The 13,822-nt window shown below is 39.6% G+C and overlaps 1 protein-coding gene across 1 annotated transcript in view; it reads left to right on the forward strand.

The window, feature by feature from the left end:
* SOS1 (SOS Ras/Rac guanine nucleotide exchange factor 1) overlaps window positions 1–13,822 on the forward strand; it is a 42,882-nt gene that overhangs the window by 11,181 nt on the left and 17,879 nt on the right. Inside the window, exons 3-10 of the mRNA XM_035111024.2 lie at window positions 154–285; window positions 1,422–1,586; window positions 2,607–2,816; window positions 4,291–4,434; window positions 5,621–5,731; window positions 6,268–6,366; window positions 7,645–7,772; window positions 8,440–9,095. Of these exons, the coding sequence (XP_034966915.1) occupies window positions 154–285; window positions 1,422–1,586; window positions 2,607–2,816; window positions 4,291–4,434; window positions 5,621–5,731; window positions 6,268–6,366; window positions 7,645–7,772; window positions 8,440–9,095 (1,645 nt within the window). The remainder of the gene's footprint in view (window positions 1–153; window positions 286–1,421; window positions 1,587–2,606; window positions 2,817–4,290; window positions 4,435–5,620; window positions 5,732–6,267; window positions 6,367–7,644; window positions 7,773–8,439; window positions 9,096–13,822) is intronic.

Genomic DNA, 13,822 nt, shown 5'->3' on the forward strand with positions numbered 1-13,822 from the left:
TATAGATTTGTTAATAATGTCTCTGTTCTTACACAAATTAATAATGTTTTCTTAACCAAACTAGATAGCTTTCAGTGACTTAAGATATTGTAAAAAAAATTAAAATGTTATGTGCTGATTATATATTTAGCTGCAATTCCTATTTTTTAAAAGGATCGTGTACAAAAAAGCTTTCCCCATCCTATTGATAAGTGGGCAATAGCTGATGCACAGTCTGCAATTGAAAAGAGGAAGCGAAGAAATCCATTATTTCTCCCAGTAGAAAAAATTCACCCATTGTTAAAAGTAAGTATTCTAAATTTAGTGTAGAAGATGTTGCAAAATTAACAGAATTTACCCATTTGTTCTTCAAAGCTGAATTACAGTACTTCCTATAAAGAGAACAGATTTTTATAAACCACTGTACCTAGATCTCTGATCCTAGCTAGTAACAGATCAAACTAGAATTCAATAAATCTTAGCTGGTGTAATTAGTCAGAATTTGACTGCCACAATCTTACACTTCCCTTGACTTGGAAGCCATACCTGCTTGATCAAGCCGTGGGCATCCAGTCCAGCACTTTGTTCTTATAGTGACCAACCAGGTGTCTGTAGGAAGCCTGCAAGCAGAACCTGAGCACAACCGCATTCTCACTACTTGCAGATCCCAGCAACTGATATTCAGAGGCATAAGCGTTAATATTGGTCTCATATTTTAAAGCCGTCCAGATTGATGGGGATCACTACTACTTGTTGGAGTGAATTCCATAGTTTATATAAACTTACTTTTGTCTGTCCTGAATCTTCAAACATTCAACTTGATTGGGTATCCCCAACTTCTAGCATTTTGAGAAGCAAAAGATATCAAAAATTGTTTCTGTCCCCTCTTACTCATCTTTTAACTAAAAGCCCCAAATGTTGTAATCTTTCCTCACAGCAAATTTGCTCCACCTCCTTGATCATTTTTGTTGCCTTTTCTGAACCTTTTCCAGCTCTACAATATCATTTTTGATGTGAGGCAGCCTTTTTGAGGTGAGGCAACACAGTATTCCAAGTTATACAAACATAGATTTTTATAACAGTATTATGATATGTTTTATGTTCATTATCTTTCCTAATGATCCCCAGCATTAAAAATTTTCACGTTTTACAACTGCAGCACACAGGGCTGGATACAAGTCTATAATAATTGTTGTGTAATTTGACTAACAAGAAATATATTTAAGTTACTTTGTGTGGTGTTAACAATTAAGATGCTCCTGTCACCAGTTACTCAACATTTCAGCAAAAACATTATTGTTGGAACTACATTGTTGTTAACTGTATAAAAATGACCTTGCTTATATGACACAGGAGCAAATTGGTGTAGATGTTTAAAAGCATGAATTTATTAGGTGCATTTGTGTAACCCAACATACTAGAATAAGTTATCTCTCTTTCAGGAAGTTCTGGGTTATAAAGTTGACCACCAAGTATCTGTTTACATAGTGGCAGTATTAGAATACATTTCTGCAGATATCTTAAAGTTGGTTGGGAACTATGTACGGAATATTAGACATGATGAAATTACAAAACAAGACATCAAGGTGGCAATGTGTGCTGATAAGGTAGGTAGAATTTATATTTGTAATTACTAAATGTTTTAGATCCAGAAGATTCCTTCCACAAACAACATGGGTCCATAAACAGAAGGGGCTTTGATCTTGCATGGGTGGAAGGGGGGAAATGATATACAGCCGTACCTTGGATCTCGAACGACTTGCAAGACGAACGTTTTGGTTCCTGAATGCCGCAAATTTGGAAGTGATTTTTCCAGTTTGCAAACTTTCTTTGGAACCCGAGTATCAGTAGCGACTACTGTGGCTTCTGATTGCCTGCAGGAACTTCCTGATGCCAATCAGAAGCCGCGCCTTGGTTTCCAAACCATTTTGGAAGTCAAACAGACTTCCAGAACAGATTCCATTCAACTTCCAAGGTACCACTGTACAGGTAACTCACATTTTACTTTTATTTTACTTAAGCAATTGCATAAGTGAGGCATAATATATAGAGAATGGAGGAAACTCATTCCCCATTTATTCTCTCTCACACACACACACACACCTGCACACAGCTGTAATTGTGGGCTTACCCAACTTCAGGAAAGCAGCAGGAGGGCTTTGGGACACTGCCAGAGCCTTTGCACATTTTCTGCAAATCCTGGTAAGCAGCCCTCCACCTTCTGTGGTGGGGTGGTTCCCGGAGTTCCTGGCTTTATGCGTTTATTATCTCAATGTTCCTTGGCCCAAGTTGTTCAGGGTTTTGTACACCGATAGCAAAAACCTTGAATTAAGCTCAGTAGCAAGTGTATCTTAGAAGACTGAAGTCTGGGGAATATAGAATTTAGATTTTTCTCTTCCCTTTATGGTCATGACATTAGGTACTTTTAATGACTTTAGGTGAAGCAACCTAAACTTAGATGTATGAGTGCCAGTCTCCTAGAGACTGGGATCATACACAGCACAGCTTACCTTCTTCTATATTTGATTTCAGCTCGGTTAGTAACAGTTTTGTTCCCCAGGGCTCGCTTTAACTTCGATTACATCTTTTCTCAAAAGTTATTACTTCCCCCCCCTTTATTTAAATAGGTGTTGATGGATATGTTCCATCAGGATGTAGAGGATATTAGTACGCTGACTTTATCTGATGAAGAACCCTCTACTTCTGGAGAACAAAACTACTACGATCTTGTAAAGTCATTCATGGCAGAGGTTCGACAATATATAAGAGAACTAAATCTTGTAATAAAAGTTTTTAGAGAACCTTTTATTACCAACCCTAAGCTGTTTTCAGGTCATGTAAGTACTATTTAATTTTATTTTGATAGGATTCTTTTGGAAAAGCCTATTCTGTTAGAGTGGTGTACAACCTTAGCACAAAACCTTAATGAGCATAAGCATTTGAAAATAAAAAGATACTGTAGCCCTGTTTACAAGCTTAAATTCATGTGTCCTCTACTGTGTGAGGGGTTGGTTGGATGTATGGAAGCAGGAATGTGCTCATTGCTGCCCTGGACTTTAGATGGAAGGATAGCATATACATTTAATAAATGAATTAGCAAAGCCACTCCATCATATTCTCAACAGCCTGTCTCTGCACACACCCACAAGTTAGTGCTGAACTTCTGTAGCTTGCCATCCATGTGTAAGGGTCCTTGTATGATTTGGAATCCTGCAGAATCAAGGTTGTGAATAACGCAGAGAGCATACACAAATAAAGCAAGCTCCTCGATGCAGACATTCACTTTGCCTGTATGACAGGATGTAAGGCTAGTGAGTGCATCCTTCCTCACCTTCAAATTTAAATCCTGAAAACATTTGTATAAATGCTATTTTTTATGAGCCTGTATAAATGCTATTTGAGGTGCTAGTAGGGACCCAGGTGGCGCTGTGGTTAAACCACTGAGCCTAGGGCTTGCTGATCAGAAGGTCGGCGGTTCGAATCCCTGTGACGGGGTGAACTTCCATTGCTTGGTCCCAGCTCCTGCCAACATAGCAGTTCGAAAGCACGTCAAAATGCAAGTAGATAAATAGGAACCGCTACAGCGGGAAGGTAAACGGCGTTTCCATGTGCTGCTCTGGTTTGCCAGAAGCAGCTTTGTCATGCTGGCCACATGACCTGGAAGCTATACGCCGGCTCCCTCGGCCGATAATGCGAGATGAGCGCGCAACCCCAGAGTCGGTCACGACTGGACCTGATGGTCAGGGGTCCCTTTACCTTTACAGCATTTGTAACCCAAGGTACCACTGCATAGTCAGTCAATCAGGTTACAGGTGCCATCACACACATACATACATACATACATACATACATGTATTTCACTTAAAAGCTTTATCAGACAATCAAGTGACTAGCAGGACAAATTCCTGAAGACTGTTTTACATCTTAATTCATGGTTATATGTGAACCAGCTTGCTTCTGCCTCTTTGGAGACCTGAAATGGGATATTACCCCCCCCCCCTCAAACCTTTACAGGTATCCTGGATTTTCTAATATGGCATTATCAATCCAATTAAGGGTTGGGTTCTAAAGAGCTCTGGTTCCAAGTGAAAGACACATCTGTGCATAACTTGGGGAGAGGGCAGGAGAGATTTTTCTTTAGTCAAACAGTGAATGCTTGTTAGGAAAGCCAATACTCATATATTTTTTCTTATGTCTTAAATAGTCTCCATGAAATCTGTATTATTCAGGAGGTTCTGCAGTATTTATTCTTGCTTTGGTCGACTAATTCCCATCTCCAATTACTATTTATCAATCCATTCATTTTTGCAGGATGTAGAAAATATATTCAGTCGAATATCAGATATTCATGAACTTAGTGTGAAGTTGTTGGGCCATATTGAAGACACAGTAGAAATGACAGATGAAGGTAGTCCCCATCCCTTAGTTGGAAGCTGTTTTGAAGATTTAGCTGAGGTAGGTAATAGTATTTATAGATTTGTTGCTTATATGCTACATATTACTAATAAATTCTAGATGTATCCTATAAACTGCAATAATATTTTTTATAATGCCATACTCTAAGCAGTTTATGTTGGCTAAAAATTTCAACTGAATGACTTAGAGGGATAGATTACTTGTTAGAAACTAGTTACCATGTACACAGCTAGCTGTGCATGTTCTTCTACTTCTAACAAAATAAAAAAAATCCTTCCAGTAGCACCTTAGAGACCAACTAAGTTTGTCATTGGTATGAGCTTTCGTGTGCATGCACACTTCTTCAGATAAGCATGCACACGAAAGCTCATACCAATGACAATCTTAGTTGGTCTCTAAGGTGCTATGGGAAGGAATTTTTTAATTTTGTTTTGACTACGGCAGACCAACACAGCTACCTACCTGTAACTTCTACTTCTAGTGTGTCTCGGTATATAATCTTTAAGAAAAAAATATCTCCTCTCATCTCCAAATATTTATTGATTAGACAATGCTACTTATTAGTTCATACGTGAATTATATCCAGTTGCTTTAAACCAGGCTTCCTCAACCTTGGCCCTCCAGATGTTTTGACACTGCAATTCCCATAATCCCTGACCACTGGTCCTGCTAGCTAGGGATCATGGGAGTTGTAGGCCAAAAACATATGGAGGGCCTAGGTTGAGCAAGCCTGCTTTAAACTCTGTCATACGTAGGTTGCTATATTTTCAAACATTTTGTCTTACCTCGTTTTAATTTCTTTCTATATAACTTCTATATCATTTATAACCTATTTATTATTCTATATATATATATATAATAATTTAATTATACATTTAAGCACTGCATGTTAATAAACTGAGTAATTAATTTCACTTACAATCAGGAGCCTGTGTCTTGTCTTGTGTTGTTTTGTTTTGTGTTTTGTTTTGTTTTGTTTTGTTCTACCATGTAAGCTTTACTCCCTATTCCACTGACTTGCTAATGACCAAAACAAATTGGAATCCAATGAATGTTGGTGCATTGGCCAGTTTCTTGTATGGTATGCACTAATATTGATTGGGTTCCCAAATTAACATAAGGCGGTAAACATATTCCTACCTACCTACCTACCTATCTGTCTATTGCATGATAGCATTGAAACAGTGTTTGAGTAAACTGAAATATTCTAAAATCCTTTATTTAGGAGCTAGCATTTGATCCTTATGAATCGTACACTCAAGATATTTTGCGGACTGGTTTTCATGACCATTTTCTTAGCCTACTGTCAAAGCCTGGTGCAGCATTCTATTTACAGGTATGTTAATGTTCAGTTTCTGTTAATTGGTTAATTGGTTCTCATGGGAAACTTACAGATTCTGGCTTCACACAATTAACTCAAGGCAGTGTCAATTTACTCTTGGCAGAAAGCCAAGGTCTGCCTGACCTAGAAACTACTCTCTTCTGATTGGTTAACGACCAGCACTGAACTCTGTTATCAAGGAATGCTAGCACAGTTGGTTTTTGTTAGGTGTTAGGAGTAGAAGTGCTGTGTATATGGTTGGAGAGAGGAAGAGTAAGGATTTATTTTGCTTTGCTTTGTATGCAGAAACTCTGCTGCTTTTATTTTCTTTTAATAAATCCTGTAAATAGTTACTCTGCGTCTAGCCGACTAGTCATTTCCACCTCAACTAGCTTCTGCGCTGTGCAGGAAAACTCTGCTACGTTTGGGCTAAAGCCACTAGAGCTATGCCTGACACTTCAAAATTCTAAGAGTTAAGTAGTAAAGTTTACAATGCAAATGATGTAATAATTAGACTTGATGGTGAAACTGAAATATCTTTTCATTTCTAGTCAATAGGAGATGGTTTTAAAGAAGCTGTTCAGTATGTTTTACCCAGACTGCTTCTCGTTCCTGTTTACCATTGCCTTCACTATTTTGAACTTTTAAAGGTAAGAGAGTGGTAGACATGATTGCGTCTAATATTTTAAAGATTTTATGTTTAATTTTAAATAGCATTTGCAACCCACTCATATTGTCATGTGATCTTGCTTTTGGCACTGGGGTTTTTCTTAAGAACAGTGCACAACTAGTGAGTAGAGTGCTGATGTAGGTAAATATGAATTTACGGTGTTCATGTGCCACACTTCATAAAATCTTGTGCCAAGGTGGTTGATATAATTAAAAGCATAACAAGATACTAAAAAGAAAATGAAAATCAAATAAAACAGTTAAACTTCAAAGTGAATTTTTCTACAAAACCAGTGTTTAAAATAGGAGGCCTTAAAATGCCTTAAAGGGATTAAAACATTTTGATCTGACACCTACATGATAGTAAAGGCCACAAGGCAAATGTATCTGGGATTTTAAAAAGTTAAATTACAGTCAAGAGAATAGGGTGAGTTGTATATCTTTGGTGTTAAAGGGGTATGAATGTGCGTCTTAAGCAGAGTCCCCAGGCTACGGCCCGTGGGCCAGATACAGCCCGAAGGCCTCTTTTATCCGTCCCACAGTGACCCCCGCCGCCCGCTCTTAGTGGCGTGGCGCGGCTGCCACTTCGGGTCAGAGGAGCTCTGGAAATAGCTTGCGCGCATGTGCAAGCATAATTTTCGGCGCACTTCTGGGTTGGAGGAGGCCCGTGCGCATGCGCACAAGTTATTTCTGGCACTCCTCTGACCCGGAAGTGTGCCGGAAATAGCGCTTGTGCATGCGTATGGGTGCAGGCTCCCCCGCCCAAAGCCGGGTAAGTTTGGGGACCCCTGGTCTTAAGCCTACAAATAAAAAAACATAATGAAGATGCCTGACACACCTCTGTGGGAAGGGGATTTCACAACTTAGACACTGGGTTGTAGAATTACACACTTAAGTTATAGACTGGAAACAGTCTGTTATTGAAAACTTAGCATCTAGATTTTAATTAAAGCTAGATGTTGGACTCTTCAGTTTGGCTTCTTTACTTGCAACCATTTATCTTTCTTAGTCTCCTTTCTCCAAGTTAAGACTCTTAACTTAAACTGATAGCAGTTGACAGCCTCTATCTCAGTGTCTCAGTACTATGATTCCTTCCATGGAATGTGAACACTTGAGCAGGTTTCATGAGCCCTTCTCATAGATTACTAACATATTATTTGATCTCTTAAGGCACTCTGACAACTTTTTTTGCTGCTGAAGGATGAAATCTGATTTGTAAACTTCTGTAGAAGTATTAACTATTATTTTTACTTTCATAGCAATTAGAAGAGAAAAGCGAAGATCAAGAGGACAAAGAGTGTTTGAAGCAAGCAATTACAGCCCTACTTAATCTTCAGAGTAGTATGGAAAGGATATGCTCAAAAAGTCTTGCAAAGAGAAGACTTAGGTAAATGCATTTCCACCCCGCACCACACCCCTTGCTTTTAGCCTGGTTTGTTGTTCTATAAAGCCAGGCTTTCCAGTTTCCTCTTTCAGTAAACAATGAACAAAGCAGTTTGTGGCAAGCCTACTTTTTCAAAGGAAGTGACATCAAAGTCCAGATAGCTATTGTTTTCAGAGTCTCTGATATGTGTGTGTCCTTGTACACTTCTAGTGAATGCATCTTGAGAATCTTCTGGTAAGCAGCAAGAAAAAAAAGGTTTTCATTAGCTGTTAAGAAATAAAAATACCATGCCGAACCATTTGAAATGCCTAACAATTTTTTGTTAACTCTTGATGCAGTTATTGTGGTGTGTGCTGTATTTAAAGTAAACAACAGTGTCGTGTCAGATTTTATTTCAGATGCTTGCAGTCTTTATCAGAAAATATTAGTTTCCACTTTGCTGTTTAATCAAAATTGATTGGTCAACTGGAATTCTGTATTAGGCATATAATTTAAATATTAACAGTGACCATAGCACTTTCAAGTCTTGGACGTTTGAAGCTGACTCATGGAACATTCTTTGAATACTTCTTCAGGCTAATTGTTTTCAAAGTTAGCCTGCATTAGTTATTTTTCTGCTAGTATGTGCAGCTACTGTTTGAATTAATGTCATTTTGTTTCTCTTTCAAAGTGAATCTGCATGCCGGTTCTATAGTCAACAAATGAAGGGGAAGCAGCTAGCGATCAAGAAAATGAATGAGATCCAGAAGAACATTGATGGTTGGGAGGGTAAAGATATAGGACAGTGCTGCAATGAATTTATAATGGAGGGAACTCTCACACGTGTGGGTGCCAAGCATGAAAGACATATATTTCTCTTTGATGGTCTAATGATTTGTTGTAAATCAAATCATGGCCAGCCAAGATTGCCTGGTGCTAGCAATGCAGAATATCGTCTGAAAGAAAAGTTTCTCATGCGGAAGGTACAGATCAATGATAAAGATGACACTAATGAGTACAAACATGCCTTTGAAATAATTTTGAAAGATGAGAACAGTGTTATATTTGCTGCAAAATCGGCAGAAGAGAAAAACAACTGGATGGCAGCCTTGATCTCTTTACAGTATAGAAGCACCTTGGAGCGAATGTTAGATGTAACATTGCAACAAGAAGAGAAGGAAGAACAGATGAGATTTCCAAGTCCTGAGCTTTATAGGTTTGCAGAACCTGATTCTGAAGAGAATATTGTTTTTGAAGAAAACATGCAGCCCAAATCTGGAATTCCTATTATCAAGGCAGGAACTGTTGTCAAACTCATTGAGAGACTTACATACCATATGTATGCTGGTAAGGAATTTTTCCAGGTCTTTAAAATGTCTGAATTTATGTTTGAATGAATTTTAGTTTATTAGTATCTTCTATCTTCCATATAGCCAGAGAATCAAGGTGGTATAGGTTTCTGATAAAAGTGGCAGCTTGTAAAAAACTTTTAGTGGTATCCTTGAGTTGAGTGACTATGCCTCTAGTTACACCTGCCCAGTAGCTTGGATGCTGGATCATTTATCTCTGAGATAAAGAACAAAAAGACTTTAGCATACATCCAGTTGATTAGCATTAATACCCTGTTAACATTAACAAACCTACAGAGAAATAGAGTTGTTCTTTGGGAAACAGGTTCAATTGAAATGTCATGTCAGTTGTACTAGTATACATACAGAAGCAAAAACAGATAGTATGGACTAATTTATTACATCTATAAACTTCAGCAGCTGCCTAACAGAAGAGAGAGTATTTATGTGTAACAATGTGGTTTTGTAATATTGTTTTGTAATACAGTAGTGCTAATGAATATATAAGACCATATCAATTTATATTTTTTTAAAATACAGGAATATGCTTATCTTAAATCACCTGAATCAGGTGGTCTCAAATAAATTGAAAACATTACCTATAATTTGCACAAGTTGTAATTTAGCAGTTAAGTATTAAATCAAATATTTTGGAATGCGCATGTCTAGACTTATTTAAGGTACCCTCATATGCAATTGGTTCACCTATTTTATGTGCTTTGCTTACAGTATATTAATGGTGAAAATCTTAATTATTTAAACTTGTCCACATATCCTAAAGGCCATTCCACTTTACAAAATAGTTTCATTGAGAAACACTTAAATGTTGTGTTAAAGCATGGTGCATTTAATAGTGGTGGGGGTATGCTCATCCGACTTAGGATGCTTTTTCCCATGCTAGCTTTTAATATTTCATTTCAGAGAGGAAGGTTAAATCCATGGAAATTGTATTCAGGAGGACTTCTATGTAGAATTCTCTCCTCTCCTTTTTCTGGCTAATGGGTGCAGAATATAGTTACAAGAATAGCACTTACTATGCAGTATCCGTAATATGCCACAGTTGTATACAGGGCTGTGTGTATTTCATGCTAAAAGGAATTCAGAACCCCAATCCAAATTCTGCATTAATTAAAAGAATGGTTTTAGGTCATGTATAAATTGTGCAAAATCTGTATTTTAGCATAGATATGCATATTTTTGTGATTTTGCTAGTTATAGGACTGGTAAACACGCTTAAGCTATTCCTTGTGCACCTACTGAAAAACGTATTCATTCACTACTCTGGCTTCTGAAGCTTTTGAAAGGTTTTTGTTTTTTTTAAGGGACCCCTGACCATTAGGTCCAGTCGTGACCGACTCTGGGGTTGCAGCGCTCATCTCGCGTTATTGGCCGAGGGAGCCGGTGTACAGTTTCCAGGTCATGTGGCCAGCATGACAAAGCCGCTTCTGGCAAACCAGAGCAGTGCACAGAAACACCGTTTACCTTCCTGCTGTACCTATTTATCTACTTGCACTTTGGCGTGCTTTCGAACTGCTAGGTGGGCAGGAGCTGGGACCGAGCAACGGGAGCTCACCCTGTCATGGGGATTCGAACCACCGACCTTCTGATCGGCAAACCCTAGGCTCAGTGGTTTAACCCACGCCACCCAAGTACTAAAAGGGCCAGATATTAGCTTTTAAAAAATGAAAAAGCAGGTTGCTGAATTCTGCATCCACTGCTACAGAAATGCAGCATGCACACAGCTCCATTGAGTTCCTAGAAAAATGCACATACCTTTTCCACTTCTTTTTCATGAGAACAGTAAACAGAAACTGCTGTGCATGAACATTCTGATATATTTGGATAGTTTCCCTTGCTTGTTTTTTGAGTTGCAGAGTTCTAAATCTGGAATAAATACCACTTTTCACCTCTTCTAACTGAACAAATACATTCTCTTCAAATTGCTTAAATTGGTCATTAAAAGATCTAAATTCCATCACTAATGTTTTCTTAAAATCATCAATTAGTAGTGTATGTGCTTCCATATCAACTGTTTCTTTTCTCTGGCTTTTTCTGTTGACTATTCTAACAGATAAAGCCACTACTTTTGAGAAAAATAATATCCTTATACATAGGTTAGGGGACCTCGAAATTAAACGCTGAAATTCATTATTACCAAATCAGCACGATAAATAGAATAAAGTCATTATCATTTCAACAGACCATAGTAAAGCTTTTCAGTGGTGTCCTCCCATTTGTAGAATGCTCTCCTTGCTCTGTTTATACTTTAACTGGGTAAGTCTTTGATTGAGCTTTTGTTGATGGGAGGAGCTATTTATGTTTTAACCACTTTTAGTGGTGTTCTGGTTTTAAAATAAACATGCATTTTGTATTATTGGCATTCTATTTTTGTTAATCGCTTTGAGATTCCTTGTAGAAAGCAACTAATAGATTGAATAAAAAATAATCAGTTGCATCCAATGCTGTCCATGGGCAAGCAGAATGGATTTCAGCTCCTGCAACAAGACTTTCTCTCTTCTCCATTTCAGCCTCTGTGTATCCTCAAAACCTGCTCTGGAGGGTTGGAGGACCCCCCCCCCAATTGCAGATTTTGGAGACACACAGGGAACTGCAGGTTGGAGAAGAAGTCCTGTTGTGTCAGCTGAAGTCCTTTTGCACAAGGTTGGGTTCTGCAAAATCGTAATGGGGGAAGGTGGGTGGGTTTGCCTTGGCTCACCTGGTAGAGAAGCTCTGGCCCTCTCCATTCTTCCCCATATACTGGGATGTTTTTTGTTGGTAGCTAGTTTGTGTAAATGAATGGGAAGTTGGAATTGGGACCATTAGCTCCTTGTGGTGTAAACGTGGCCAGATTGAGCAAATGGCAATTAAATGCAGTATGGGTTATTTGACAGAATTTTTACATCTTCCCAAAGCCTTTGGGTATTTTTGCCTCTGTTCACAGTTCTGTGTGTGGTAAAAGTTCATTTCCATTTCCTGATTTGGCCCTTCCGGTTTTGAAAGAGCTTGCAACTTTTTTCTCTTGGAGGGTTCTGCTGTTCTATTTATAGAGCTTTGATACGTTGAATGCTTGTGCGTCAGCATAGTGTCCATTTCCTTTCTTAACGCATTCAAGAATGGTTATTTATGATTTTTTTAGCTGTTGTTGTTCTTTTAGCTTTTTAAAATGCCTGTTTGAGGAGAGATTTATCACATAGACAGACATCCTGACTTAACTGTGTGTATGTATTTTTAACCAACTACTTGGCTCTATGAAGTCATTGCAGGAAAAGAATTTAGTAGGAAAATTGAACTTGCTGTATAGTAACATCAAACAAAGTGATAGAAAGGTATGAGTTTTATAACTACAGTAGTACCTCGGGTTACGAACGCGATCCGTTCCGGGTCGCAGTTCGTAACCCGAAAAGGTCGCAAACCGAGCGCCGCTTCTGCGCATGCGCAAAGCGCGCATGCCGCTTCTGCACATGCGCAGGATGCACGCGCACCGAAAACACTTCCGGGTTTGCGGAGTTCGTAACCCGAACTGTTCGCAACCCGAGCGGTTCGTAAACCGAGGTACGACTGTATGAGGCTTATTCTCTCCTTGTAGGTAGGAGGAAATTCAGTACGCGGAAGATCCCATCTCTGGGATTGGGTAGGCAGGGCCTCTCCCCAAATCCCAAACTGTTTTCCATTCTTGGTCAGGGAAGGCTTTTACAAAGCTCACCCAAAGAGCCAGAGGTCACCTTCCACCCTGCACCTCATTCTTTCTCACCAAGTGCATCAAGGAAGATGTGAGGACACACCAATTAGGGTAACTGCATTCAAGTCGTTTCATGTGCTGTGCGGTAGGCCTTGACTTTCTCTTGCTGCAGTCTGAAGGAACCATGGTGGTTAAATTCAACCCTTCAAGAATCTCGAACCACTATAGACGTGGTAGCAGTGGACACTTTAAAATATTCAATTTTGATCCTTGTCTTCTAATTTAGATACAACAAAACTAAAAGCAGTGTAAGCTTGGCAGGGAGGAAGAGATTATTTCTGGTTCAGGAGAGTTGTCTCTTGGTAAAATTGTAGAGAAGCAGGAGCCTTTTTTGTAGTTATTAGTACTGTATTTTTGTTGTTGTAAAAGGTACTGGATATTTCAGTGGGTTATGCTATGGGTTTAAATCAGGGGTCCCCAAACTACGGCCCCCGGGCCGGATGCGGCCCAATCGGCCTTCCAATCCGGCCCGCGACGACTCCCGCCGCCCGCTGCCGCCGCCCGCTCTCACGGCGCGCGGCGCAGCGACGATCTAAAAAATCGGCAAAAAATCGCCGAAAATCCTTTGTGCGCATGCGTATGGGCCTCTCCCGACCCGGAAGAGGTCATTTCTGGTGCACTTCCGGGTCGGGGGAGGCCCATACGCATGCGCACAAGCGTTTTTTGGCGATTTTTTTCCCGTGTGTGTGCGCATGCGCACGGGCGCGCACTCCCCCGCCCTCCGGCCCGCTGCGCGCGCACTCCCCTGCCCTCCGGCCCACCGCGCGGTCGGCGCGGCGGGCACCGGCCCGCCGCGCAGAAAGTCTGGGGACCCCTGGTTTAAATCATACTTTTAGTTATACTGCTATATGATTACATTTGGCCTTTGGCAAAACAAAGATTTGTGTTTGTCCCTAGCTAAATCTTCAGCCAGAGCAACTTTAAGCAAATGGTTTTGCTCAGAGCCTTTTAGGTCCTGTACAGCAGATGTGCTTATCCTGGGATTT

Source organism: Zootoca vivipara, chromosome 3 (genome assembly GCF_963506605.1).
Source record: "Zootoca vivipara chromosome 3, rZooViv1.1, whole genome shotgun sequence".
Taxonomy (NCBI): Eukaryota; Metazoa; Chordata; class Lepidosauria; order Squamata; family Lacertidae; genus Zootoca; species Zootoca vivipara.